Source organism: Arachis ipaensis, chromosome B5 (genome assembly GCF_059453495.1).
Source record: "Arachis ipaensis isolate K30076 ecotype BB chromosome B5, ASM5945349v1, whole genome shotgun sequence".
Lineage (NCBI taxonomy): Eukaryota > Viridiplantae > Streptophyta > Magnoliopsida > Fabales > Fabaceae > Arachis > Arachis ipaensis.
This window is the reverse complement of record NC_142440.1, coordinates 118,191,066-118,203,750: the sequence shown is the minus strand read 5'-3', so window position 1 is coordinate 118,203,750 and position 12,685 is coordinate 118,191,066. Positions and strand designations below refer to the sequence as shown.

At 39.1% G+C, this 12,685-nt stretch overlaps 1 protein-coding gene across 1 annotated transcript; it reads right to left on the bottom strand.

Moving 5' to 3' along the window:
• Positions 1-10,466: 10,466 nt before the first annotated feature.
• On the bottom strand, positions 10,467-11,654 carry LOC107640842 (uncharacterized). Its single transcript, XM_016344344.1, has 2 exons — positions 10,731-11,654; positions 10,467-10,535 (listed from the first exon to the last, which is right to left on the bottom strand). The coding sequence occupies exons 1-2, from the start codon at positions 11,652-11,654 to the stop codon at positions 10,467-10,469; spliced, it is 993 nt and encodes a 330-aa protein (XP_016199830.1).
• Positions 11,655-12,685: the final 1,031 nt, after the last annotated feature.

Below are 12,685 nucleotides of genomic sequence, written 5' to 3'. Positions count from 1 at the left end.
ACTCAATTTTTGAGGTGGAAAGAACTTTGCCAAGAAGGCATTGACTAGCTTTTTCCAAGAGTTCAGGCTTTCTTTAGGTTGTGAATCCAACCATGTTCTAGCTCTGTCTCTTACAGCAAAAGGAAAGAGCATAAGTCTGTAGACTTCAGGGTCAACCCCGTTGGTCTTGACAGTGTCACAGATTTACAAGAACTCAGCTAAGAACTGATGAGGATCTTCCAATGGAAGTCCATGAAACTTGCAATTCTGTTGCATTAGAGAAACTAATTGAGGCTTAAGCTCAAAGTTGTTTTCTCCAATGGCAGGGATAGAGATGCTTCTTCCATAAAAATCAGGAGTAGGTGCAGTAAAGTCACCAAGCACCTTCCTTGCATTGTTGGCATTGTTGTTTTCGGCTGCCATGGTTTCTTCTTCCTTGAAAAGCTCTGTTAGGCCCTCTAAAAAGAATTATTCTTTAGCTTCTCTTAGCTTTCTCTTCAAGGTCCTTTCAGGTTCAGGATCAGCTTGAACAAGTATGCCTTTATCTTTGTTCCTACTCATATGAAAGAGAAGAGAACAAGAAAGTAGGGAATCCTCTATGTCACAGTATAGAGATTCCTTGAGGTGGCAGAGGAAAAGAAGAATAGAAGGAGGAGGTGGAGAAGAGGGAATTCGAACTTATCAAGAGGGACAGAGTTCGAATTGCACCTTGATGAGGAGTCTTAGTCCCTTAAATAGAAGGATGTGAGAAGAGGGGAAGAAATTTTTGAAATTAAAGTAAGAGATTTTAAAAATTTGGTAATTGGTTTTCGAAAACTAAGATTGAGAAAGAAATCAAGTGATTTTTGAAAAAGATTTTGAAATCAGAATTTAAAAAGATGTGATTGAAAAGATATTATTGAAAAGATATGATTGAAAATCAATTTAGAAAAAGAAAGTTTTTAAAATTAAAGTTGATTACTTGACTAACAAGAAATTAAAAGATATGATTCTAAAATTTAAAGTTTGATCCTTTCTTAATAGGCAAGTAACAACTTGAAAATTTTGAAGTAAATCTTGAATTGAAGCAAGGATTTTTGAAAATAGTAAAAATAAATATAAAATGGAAAGAAATTGATTTTGAAAGAGATATTATTGAAAAGATATGATTTGAAAAAGATTTGATTTTGAAAAATTATGAAAACTTGAAAAAAATGTGAATTAAAAACAAAATCTTCCCTCTAGTGTCATCCTGGCGTTTAACGCCCAAATCTCTACCTTTTTGGGCGTTAAACGCCCAGCCAGGTACCCTGGCTGGCGTTTAAACGCCAATTTTCCTTCTTCACTGGGCGTTTTGAACGCCCAGCTTTTTCTGTTTGATTACTCTACTGAATGTTCTGAATCTTTAATTCTCTGTATTATTGACTTGAAAAGACACAATTTTGAAAATATTTTTGGATTTTTAATGATGAGAAACAATAAAAATGCAACTAAGATCAAATAAACAATGCATGCAGGACACCAAACTTAAAAATTTTCATATAGCAGACACTAATAAATTGAGAATGCATATGAGAAACAACAAAACACACAAAACAAGAGAATTTAAAGATCAGAGCACTGAAATCATCAAGAACAACTTGAAGATTAATGAAGACAATTGCATGCCAAAAAACTTGGTATGCGATTGACACCAAACTTGAAATTAGACAATAGACTCAAACAAGAAACATAAAATATTTTTTATTTTCATGGTTTTAAAAAAAATTTTTGTGATTTTCGAAACTTATATGAAAAAGAAAATAAAGAGAATCAAAACTTTTAATAAGAATTCCAAGAATCATGCAATGTTAGTCTAAAGCTTCAGTCTAAAAAGATTAGACATGTTTGGCCAAGCTTCAGTAGGACATTACATTCAATAGCTAAATTGATGAGAGTCAATCAGCTTTTGTGATGGTGGGAACATCACCTTGAAACTCTAGAATTCATTCTTAAAAATTTTGAAAAAAGATACCTAATCTAAGCAACAAGATGAACCGTCAGTTGTCCAAACTCGAACAATCCCCGGCAACGGCGCCAAAAACTTGGTGTGAAGAAATTGTGATCATCAACAATGGCGCCAAGGGACTTGGAGCTCTCAAACGTGAATCACACTTTGTCACAATTCCGCACAACTAACCAGCAAGTGCACTGGGTCGTCCAAGTAATAAACCTTACGTGAGTAAGGGTCAATCCCACGGAGACTGTCAGCTTGAAGCAAGCTATGGTCATCTTGTAAATCTCAGTCAGGCGGATTCAAATGGTTATGGAGGATTGATAATTAAAAGATGAATAAAACATAAAATAAAGTTAGAGATACTTATGTAATTCATTGGTGGATTTCAGATAAGCGTATGAAGATGCTTTGTTCCCCTTGAACCTCTGCTTTCCTATTGCCTCCTTCCAATCATTCATACTCATTTCCATCGAAAGCTTTATGTTGGGCATCACCATTGTCAATGGCTACATCCCGTCCTCTCAGTGAAAATGGTCCTGATGCTCTGTCACAACATCGGCTAATCAGCTGTCGGTTCTCGATCATGTCGGAATAGGATCCATTGATCCTTTTGCGTCTGTCACACGCCCCACAATCGCGAGTTTGAAGCTCGTCACAGTCATCCCTTCCCAGATCCTACTCGGAATACCACAGACAAGGTTTAGACTTTCCGGATCTCAGGAATGGCCGCCAATAATTCTAGCCTATACCACGAAGGTTCCAATCTTAGATTAGAAACCCAAGAGATACGCATTCAAGCCATTGCTAGTAGAACAGAGGTGGTTGTCAGGCACATTTTCATAGGTGAGAATGATGATGAGTGTCACGGATCATCACATTCATCAAGTTGAAGAACGAATGAATATCTTGGAGAAGAAATAGACTTGAGTTGAATAGAAAAACAATAGTACTTTGTATTAATTCATGAAGAACAGTAGAGCTCCACACCTTAATCTATGGTATGTAGAAACTCCACCGTTGAAAATACAAAAGTGATAATGGTGGTCATTGGCTTCGGCCCCAGAGAGGGAACCTGAAGAACCAAGATGAAAATACAATAGTGAAAGGTCCTATTTATAGAGAACTAGTAGCCTAGGGTTTACAAAAATAAGTAATTAATGCAGAAATCTTCTTCTGGGCCCACTTGGTGTGTGCTTGGGCTGAGCATTGAAGTATTTTCATGTAGAGACTTTTCTTGGAGTTAAACGCCAGCTTTTGTGCCAGTTTTGGAGTTAAACGCCAGAATTCTTGAGCTGACTTGGAACGCCTATTTGGGCCATCAAATCTTGGGAAAAGTATAGACTATTATATATTTCTGGAAAGCCCAGGATGTCTACTTTCCAACGCAATTAAGAGCGCGCCAATTGGGCTTCTGTAGCTCCAGAAAATCCACTTTGAGTGCAGGGAGGTCAGAATCCAACAGCATCTGCAGTCCTTTTTCAGCCTCTGAATCAAATTTTTGCTCAGGTCCCTCAATTCCAGCCAGAAAATATCTGAAATCACAGAAAAACACACAAACATATAGTAAAGTCCAGAAAAGTGATTTTTATTTAAAAACTAATAAAAATATAATAAAAACTAATTAAAATATACTAAAAACATACTAAAAACAATGCCAAAAAGCGTATAAATTATCCGCTCATCATTGAACCCCCACATTCAAACTCTAAGTTTGGTGTTGGGAGGTCTCAACAATGCTCTAAACATCTGTGAGGCTCCATGAGAGCTCACTGTCAAGCTATTGATATTAAAGAAGTGCTTGTTGGGAGGCAACCCAATGTTATTTAATTATATCTATTTTTATTGTTATTTTATGTTTTTTTTAGGTTGATGATCATGTGGAGTCACAAAAACTACTGAAAAATCAAAAACAGAATGAAAAACAGCTTTAAAAATAGATCACCCTGGAGGAAGAACTTACTGGCATTTAAACGCCAGTAAGAAGCATCAAACTGGCGTTTAACGCCAGAAAGAAGCATCAAGCTGGCGTTAAACACCAGAAACAAGCACCACACTGGCGTTTAACGCCAGAACAGAGCATGGAAGTGGCGTTAAACACCAGAAACAGGCAACATTTGGGCGTTTAATGCCAAAAACAAGCAGCAAGCTGGCGTTTAGCGCCAGACATGCATGCTAAGGGCATTTTACATGCCTAATTGGAGCAGGGATGTTAAGTCCTTGACCCCACAGGATCTGTGGAGCCACAGGATCCCCACCTCTTCTTCTCTCCTCTTCACACCTTTCCATAACACTCTTCCATAAATACCCTTCACCAATTACCTCATTCTCTCTTCCCCATCACCTCTTCACCACTCTCCCCTCCCAACCCCACCCACACATAGCTGAACCACTCACCTCCCTCCATCTCCTCCATTTTCTTCTTCTTCTACTACCTTCTTCCTTCTTTTGCTCGAGAACGAGCAAACCTTTTAAGTTTGGTGTGGTAAAAGCATTGCTTTTTGTTTTTCCATAACCATTTATGGCACCTAAGGCCGGAGAAACCTCTAGAAAGAGGAAAGGGAAGACAAAAGCTTCCACTACCAAGTCATGGGAGATGGAGAGATTCATCTCAAGGGTCCACAGCTCAGTAGTAGAGCATTTGACTGCAAAATAAGAGATCATGGACCTTAACAAGAGTATGAGGAAATTCCTCACCATGAAATCCCTGAGATACCTCAAGGGATGAACTTCCCTCCACAAAACTATTAGGAGCAAATCAACACTTCCCTAGGAGAATTAAGCTCCAACATGGGACAACTAAGGATGGAGCACCAAGAGCACTCTATCATCCTCCATGAGATTAGAGAAGATCACAGAGCTATGAGGGAGGAGCAACAAAGACAAGGAAGAGACATAGAGGAGCTCAAGAGCACCATTGGTTCTTCAAGATGAGGAAGACGTCACCCTCACTAAGGTGAACCCATTCCTTAATCTCCTTGTTCTTATTTTCCTATTTTTCGTTTACTATACTTTATGTTTATGTTTGTGTCTTATTACATTATCATTAGTATTTAAGTGTCTATGCCTTAAAGTTATGAATGTCCTATGAATCCATCACCTCTCTTAAATGAAAAATGTTTTAATTACAAAAGAACAAGAAGTACATGATTTCGAATTCATCCTTGAAACTAGCTTAATTATTTTGATGTGGTGACAATACTTTTTGTTTTCTTAATGAATGCTTGAACAGTGCATATGTCTTTTGAAATTGTTGTTTATGAATGTTAAATATGTTGGCTCTTAAAAGAATGATGAAAAAGGAGACATGTTATTTGATAATCTGAAAAATCATAAAAATGATTCTTGAAGAAAGAAAAAGCGGTGAATACAAAAGCTTGCGAAAAAAAATTAAAAAATGGCAAAAAGAAAAAGAAAAATAAAAAGCAAGTAGAAAAAGCCAAAAGCTCTTTAAACCAAAAGGCAAGAGCAAAAAGCCAATAGCCCTTAAAACCAAAAGGCAAGGGTAATAAAAAGGATCCAAGGCTTTGAGCATCAGTGGATAGGAGGGCCTAAAGGAATAAAATCCTGGCCTAAGCGGCTAAACCAAGCTGTCCCTAACCATGTGCTTGTGGCGTGAAGGTGTCAAGTGAAAACTTGAGACTGAGCGGTTAAATTCAAGGTCCAAAGCAAAAAAAGAGTGTGCTTAAGAACCCTGGATACCTCTAATTGGGAACTTTAGCAAAGCTGAGTCACAATCTGAAAAGGTTCACTCAGTTATGTGTCTGTGGCATTTATGTATCCGGTGGTAATACTGGAAAATAGAGTGCTTACGGCCACGGCCAAGACTCATAAAGTAGCTGTGTTCAAGAATCAACATACTGAACTAGGAGAATTAATAACACTATCTGAATTCTAAGTTCCTATAGATGCCAATCATTCTGAACTTCAAGGGATAAAGTGAGATGCCAAAACTATTCAAGAGGCAAAAAGCTACTAGTCCCGCTCATCTGATTGGAGCTAAGTTTCATTGATATCTTGGAATTTATAGTATATTCTCTTCTTTTTATCCTATTTGATTTTCAGTTGCTTGGGGACAAGCAACAATTTAAGTTTGGTGTTGTGATGAACGGATAATTTATACGCTTTTTGGCATTGTTTTTACATAGTTTTTAGTATGATTTACTTAGTTTTTAGTATATTTTTATTCGTTTTTAAATAAAAATCACATTTTTGGACTTTACTATGAGTTTGTATGTTTTTCTATGATTTCAGGTATTTTCTGGCTGAAATTGAGGGACTTGAGCAAAAATCAGATTCAGAGGTTGAAGAAGGACTGCAGATGCTATTGGATTCTGATCTCCCAGCACTCAAAGTGGATTTTCTAGAGCTACAAGAGTTTAACTGGCGCGCTCTCAATTTCTTTGGAAAGTAGACATCCAGGGCTTTCTAGAAATATATAATAGTCCATACTTTGCCCGAGTTTAGATGACATAAACTGGCGTTCAACGCTAGCTCTCTCCCCTATTCTAGAGTTAAACACCAGAAACAGGTTGCAAAGCAGAGTTAAACGCCAGAAACAGGTTACAAACTGGCGTTTAACTCCAAGGAAGACCTCTACACGTGAAAGCTTCAATGCTCAGCCCAAGCACACACCAAGTGGGCCCGGAAGTGAATTTCTGCATCATTTACTCATTTCTATAACCCTAGTAACTAGTTTAGTATAAATAGAACTTTTTACTATCATCTTAGGAGATCTTTGATTAGTTTTATGCTATCTTAGACCTTTATGGGGGATGGCCATTCGGCCATGCCTAGACCTTGTTCTTATGTATTTTCAACAGTAGAGTTTCTACACACCATAGATTAAGGTGTGGAGCTCTGCTGTTCCTCATGAATGAATGCAAAGTACTACTGTTTTTCTATTCAATTCAAGCCTATTTCTTCTCTAAGATATTCATTCGCACTCAAGAACATGATGAATGTGATGATTATGTGACGCTCATCATCATTCTCACTTATGAACGCGTGCCTGACAAACACTTCCGTTCTACATGCAAACAAGCTTGAATGTGTATCTCTTTGCATTCTAATCGTGAGATCAGAGTCTTCGTGGTATAGGCTAGAACTATTGGCGGTCATTCTTGAGGTCCGGAAAGTCTAAACCTTGTCTGTGGTATTCCGAGTAGGATCCGGGAAGGGATGGCTGTGACGAGCTTCAAACTCGCGAGTGCTGGGCATAGTGACAGACGCAAAAGGATTACTGAATCCTATTCCAGTATGATCGAGAACCGACAGATGATTAGCCGTGCGGTGACAGCGCATTTTGGACCATTTTCACTGAGAGGACGGGATGTAGCCATTCACAACGGTGATGCCCAACATACAGCTTGCCATAGAAAGGAGTATGAATGATTGGATGAAGACAGCAGGAAAGCAGAGGTTCAGGAGGAACGAAAGCATCTCTATACGCTTATCTGAAATTCTTACCAATGACTTACATAAGTATCTCTATCCCATTTTATGTTTTATTTATCTTTTAATTATTAAAACTCTATAACCATTTGAATCCGCCTGACTGAGATTTACAAGGTGACCATAGCTTGCTTCAAGCCGACAATCTCCATGGGATCGACCCTTACTCACGTAAGGTTTATTACTTGGACAACCCAGTGCACTTGTTGGTTAGTTGTGCGAAGTTGTGACAAAGAACTAAGATTAAGAACGTGCATATTGAGTTTTTAGCGCCGTTACCAAGGAATGAAAGATCACGATCACGATTTCGTGCACCAGGTGGCAATACCTTTTGTTTTCTGAATGAATGCTTGAACATTACATATTTTTAAATTTGTTGTTTATGAATGTTAAAATTGTTGGCTCTTGAAAGAATGATGAAAAAGGAGAAATGTTATTTGATAATCTGAAAAATCATAAAATTGATTCTTGAAGCAAGAAAAAGCAGTGAACACAAAGCTTGCAGAAAAATTGCGAAAAAAAAGAGAAAGAAAAAGAAAAAGCAAGCAGAAAAAGCCAATAGCCCTTTAAACCAAAAGGCAAGGGTAAAAAGGATCCAAGGCTTTGAGCACTAATGGATAGGAGGGCCTAAAAGGAATAAAATCCTGGCCTAAGCGGCTAAACCAAGCTGTCCCTAACCATGTGCTTGTGGCGTGAAGGTGTCAAGTGAAAAGCTTGAGACTGAGCGATTAAAGTCGTGGTCCAAAGCAAAAAGAGTGTGCTTAAGAGCTCTGGACACCTCTAAATGGGGACTCTAGCAAAGCTGAGTCACAATCTGAAAAGGTTCACCCAGTTATGTGTGTGACATTTATGTATCCGGTGGTAATACTGGAAAACAAAGTGCTTAGGGTCACGGCCAAGACTCATAAAGTAGCTGTGTTCAAGAATCAACATACTGAACTAGGAGAATCAATAATACTATATGAATTCTGAGTTCCTATAGATGCCAATCATTCTGAACATCAAAGGATAAAGTGAGATGCCAAAACTGTTCAGAAGCAAAAAGGCTACAAGTTCCGCTCATCTGATTGGAACTAAGTTCACTGATAAGTTTGAAATTTATTGTATATTCTCTTCTTTTTATCCTATTTTGTTTTTAGTTGCTTGGGAACAAGCAACAATTTAAGTTTGGTGTTGTGATGAGCGGATAATTTATACCCTTTTTGGCATTGTTTTTACATAGTTTTTAGTATGTTTTAGTTACTTTTTATTATATTTTTATTATTTTTTATTCAAAAATCACATTTCTGGACTTTACTATGAGTTTGTGTGTTTTTTTGTGATTTCAGGAATTTTCTGGCTAAAATTGAGGGACCTGAGAAAAAATCTGATTCAGAGGCTGAAAAAGAACTGCAGATGCTGTTGGATTCTGACCTTAGCGCGCTCTCAATTGTGTTGGAAAGTAGACATCCTAGGCTTTCCAGAAATATAATAGTTTATACTTTGCCCGAGATTTGATGGCTGAAATTGGCGTTCAAAGTCAGCCTAAAACATCTTGGCGTAAAACGCCCAAACTGGCACCATAATTGGAGTTAAACACCCAAACTGGCACCAAAGCTGGCGTTTAACTCCAGGAACAGCCTAAGCACGAAAAAGCTTCAATGCTCAGCCCAAGCACACACCAAGTGGGCTCCGGAAGTAGATTTCTGCACTATCTGCACTTAGTTACTCATTTTCTGTAAACCCTAGTTACTAGTTTAGTATAGAAACTACTTTTAGAGATCTTCTTTTGACCATCTCTGGACGTTTAGTCCTTAGACCATGGAGGCTGGCCTCATGGCCATGCCTAGACCTTTCACTTATGTATTTTCTACGGTGGAGTTTCTACACTCCATAGATTAAGGTGTGGAGCTCTGCTGTTCTTCATGAATTAATGCAATTACTACTGTTTTCTATTCAATTCACGCCTACTTCTTCTCTATGATATACTCTCATACTTCAACCTGATGAATGTGATGACCCGTGACACTCATCATCATTCTCACTTATGAACACGTGCCTGACAACCACAAAGTGATCTACATGATGTTCAACGTAGTCATTGGACAACAGCTGGAGTATATTCTCTTGGGTTTCTAATCTAAGATTAGAACTTTCGTGGTATAGGCTAGAATTATTGGTAGCCATTCCTGGGATCTGGAAAGTCTAAACCTTGTCTGTGGTATTTTGAGTAGGATCCAGGATCCGGAAAGTCTAATCCTTGTCTGTGGTATTCCGAGTAGGATCTGGGAAGGGATGACTGTGACGAGCTTCAAATCTGCGAATGTGGGGCACAAGTGACAGTGTGCAAAAGAACAATGGTTCTATTCCGACGCTAGCGGGAACCGACAGATGATTAGCCGTGCGGTGACAGCGCATATGGATTTGTTTTCATCCGAGAAGATCATACAGCTTGCCATGGAAGGGGGTAACACATGGTTGGAAGGAGGCAGTAGGAAAGTAGAAGTTTAGAAGTAACAAAGCATCTCCAGACGCTTATCTGAAATTCCCACCAATGAATTACATAAGTATCTCTATCTTATTTTATATTTTATTTATATTTTAATTATCAAAACATCATAACCATTTGAATCTGTATGACTGAGATTTACAAGGATGACCATATCTTGCTTCAAGCCGACAATCTCCGTGGGATCGACCCTTACTCACGTAAGGTTTATTACTTGGACGACCCAGTGCACTTGCTGGTTAGTTGTGTGGAGTTGTGAAAAAGAGTTGAGATTATGATCGTGCGTACCAAGTTGTTGGCGCAGTTGAGATCACAATTTCGTGCACCAATTATATAAATTCTCGCATTGATTTTTATTGCTTTAATTTACAATCATTTAGTTTTCTGTTTTCCAGCTCTTAAAAATTCTCAGAAAATTCCTGATTAATAAGATAGCACTCTTTTGTCAACTCGTTGGGAGATGACCTGGGATTCCTACTCCCAGTATTTTATTCTAAAATTTGTGACAACCCTTTCTAAATTGATAAGCAGAATTTTCGTCGGTTAAGAATTGTACTTGCAACAGTATTCTTATTATAAATTCTTAATCGGAAATTTTCCACACGTTACAGTCTTAGGGATGTCATCCTCATTTACCCTTATCTGATGGTAACCGAATCTCAAATCAATTTTGGAAAACACTCCAGCTCCTTGCAATTGATCCATCAAGTCATCTATCCTTGGTAATAGATACTTGTTCTTCACAGTCACTTTGTTCAACTGTCGGTAGTCCACACAGAGTCGCATTCCTCCATCTTTCTTCTTCACCAATAAAACTGGCGCTCCCCACGGTGATACACTCAGTCGAATGAACCTCTTGTTTAGAAACTCTTTAAACTGAGTCTTTAACTTGGCCAGCTCTATCGAAGCCACCCTATAAGGTGAAATTGACATTGGTCCGGCTCCCGGCACCAATTCAATCGCAAATTCAATCTCCCTTTGAGGTGGGAATTCAAGAATATCCTCCGGAAACACTTCTGAAAACTCTCTAACCACTGGAATCTGATCTAAGTGCTGGACATCGTCCGAAGCATTAGTAGTTAACAAGATGTAACCCTGACACTCTTCCCTACTACAGTGCACCATTACCGAGTTCATGTAGTAACCTTCAACTATCACTACTCCATTTTCTCCTTTCGGCATAAACTGAATTGTCCGTCCAAAACAATCCAACAAAACCCGGTTCTTCGATAACCAATCAAATCCAAAAATCATCTCCAACCCAACCATTGGTAAACAAATCAAATCATGCACAAAGTCTCTACCTTCAAGCTTAAATTCTACTTGCCTACAACCTGACCTAGTTATAACCGTCTGATGCAGAGTATGTACATGCAAATCAAATGGTAACCCTGACACTTTCAAGCTTAATTCCTCAACTTTAGCAAACGAAACAAATGAATGCGAAGCCCCAGTATCATATAATGCAATTATTATTTTATCACCAATAAAACATATACCTCTCATCAAAGGATCCACCTTGGAAGTATCCTTGGTATTCACAGCAAAGACTCGCCCCTGGTGTTGACCTTGACCCGCATTTGGGTTCTTTCCACATGTTGTAGCAACCACTCTGATATCTTCTTCCTTTGCCACGCTAAAAATGGTCATGAGTGTTCTTTCTGAAGCCTCCTTGCCCTTGAGGCGCATATCCTCCTCTCTTGAAGCTTTGACCTCTAAGATGGAAATACTTGCCACGCCCCTTACTAGAGGTTCCTCCATGAGTCTCCTTGGACACCGCCACTGTCTTGGCATACTCCTCAACAACCTTTGCTTTGTTCACTAAGTCCAAGAATGTACGAGTCTCCATAGGAGCCACAGCAGTCATAATGTTATCCTTCAACCCCCTCTGGTACTTAATACATTTTTAGCTCTCGTAGGTCTCTGGGGCACCATCACATACCCTAGAAAACCTACAGAGCTCCTCAAACTTGCTAGTGTAGTCTGCCACAGATAGGGAACCTTGTTTCAACTGCATCAGTTCCATCTCCTTTGCTTCTCTTGCAGACTCAGGAAAGTATTTCTTGTAGAAGGCCATCTGAAACACATCCCAAGGAACATGTGCATTTCGGAGCTGTAGTAAGCGACACTCGGCTTGCCATTAGTGCTGGACCTCTCCCGCAAGCTGATAAGCAGCAAACTCAACATTTTGATTATCTGGAACATGTTGCACCTGTAAGGCACGCTCCATAGCTTGGAACCAGTTGTTCGCTTCAATAGGATTAGTTAATCCTCGGAAGGTTGGTGGATGAACCTTGAGGAACGTCGCCAAGGTCATCGGAATACCTCCCGTGCTATCACCGTTTCCCTCAGCATTATCATGAGCATTCCCTTTGCCATTCCCGTTGCCGTTTCTATTTCCGGCCGGTTGGCCTAACCTCTACAAAGCTTTTAGAGTCGCGGCAGCATTAGCTTCCATTGTGTTTGCAAGGTTTGCCATGGCCGCCATGAACTCGGCATGGTTGTCGGCCAGTCGCTCATTCCTACTTTCTCGTGTACGTGTTCGACCTCATCCGTCAGTAGCCATGTAGGGTTCCTGTCTGCACCAAACAATCGATATCAAGGTGATCAGTCTTAATATCAAAAGCCTAGTGCTTCAATTATCCCAAACAGCCACTCACAAACAAGCATGCTATGCAATATCAAACAGATAACCTAATAGCATCAAAGAAAAGACACACAGAGTATGCAATGAAGCATAATCGGTCCATCCCTCAGGCTCACGAGGACGAACTGCTCTGATACCACTAAAT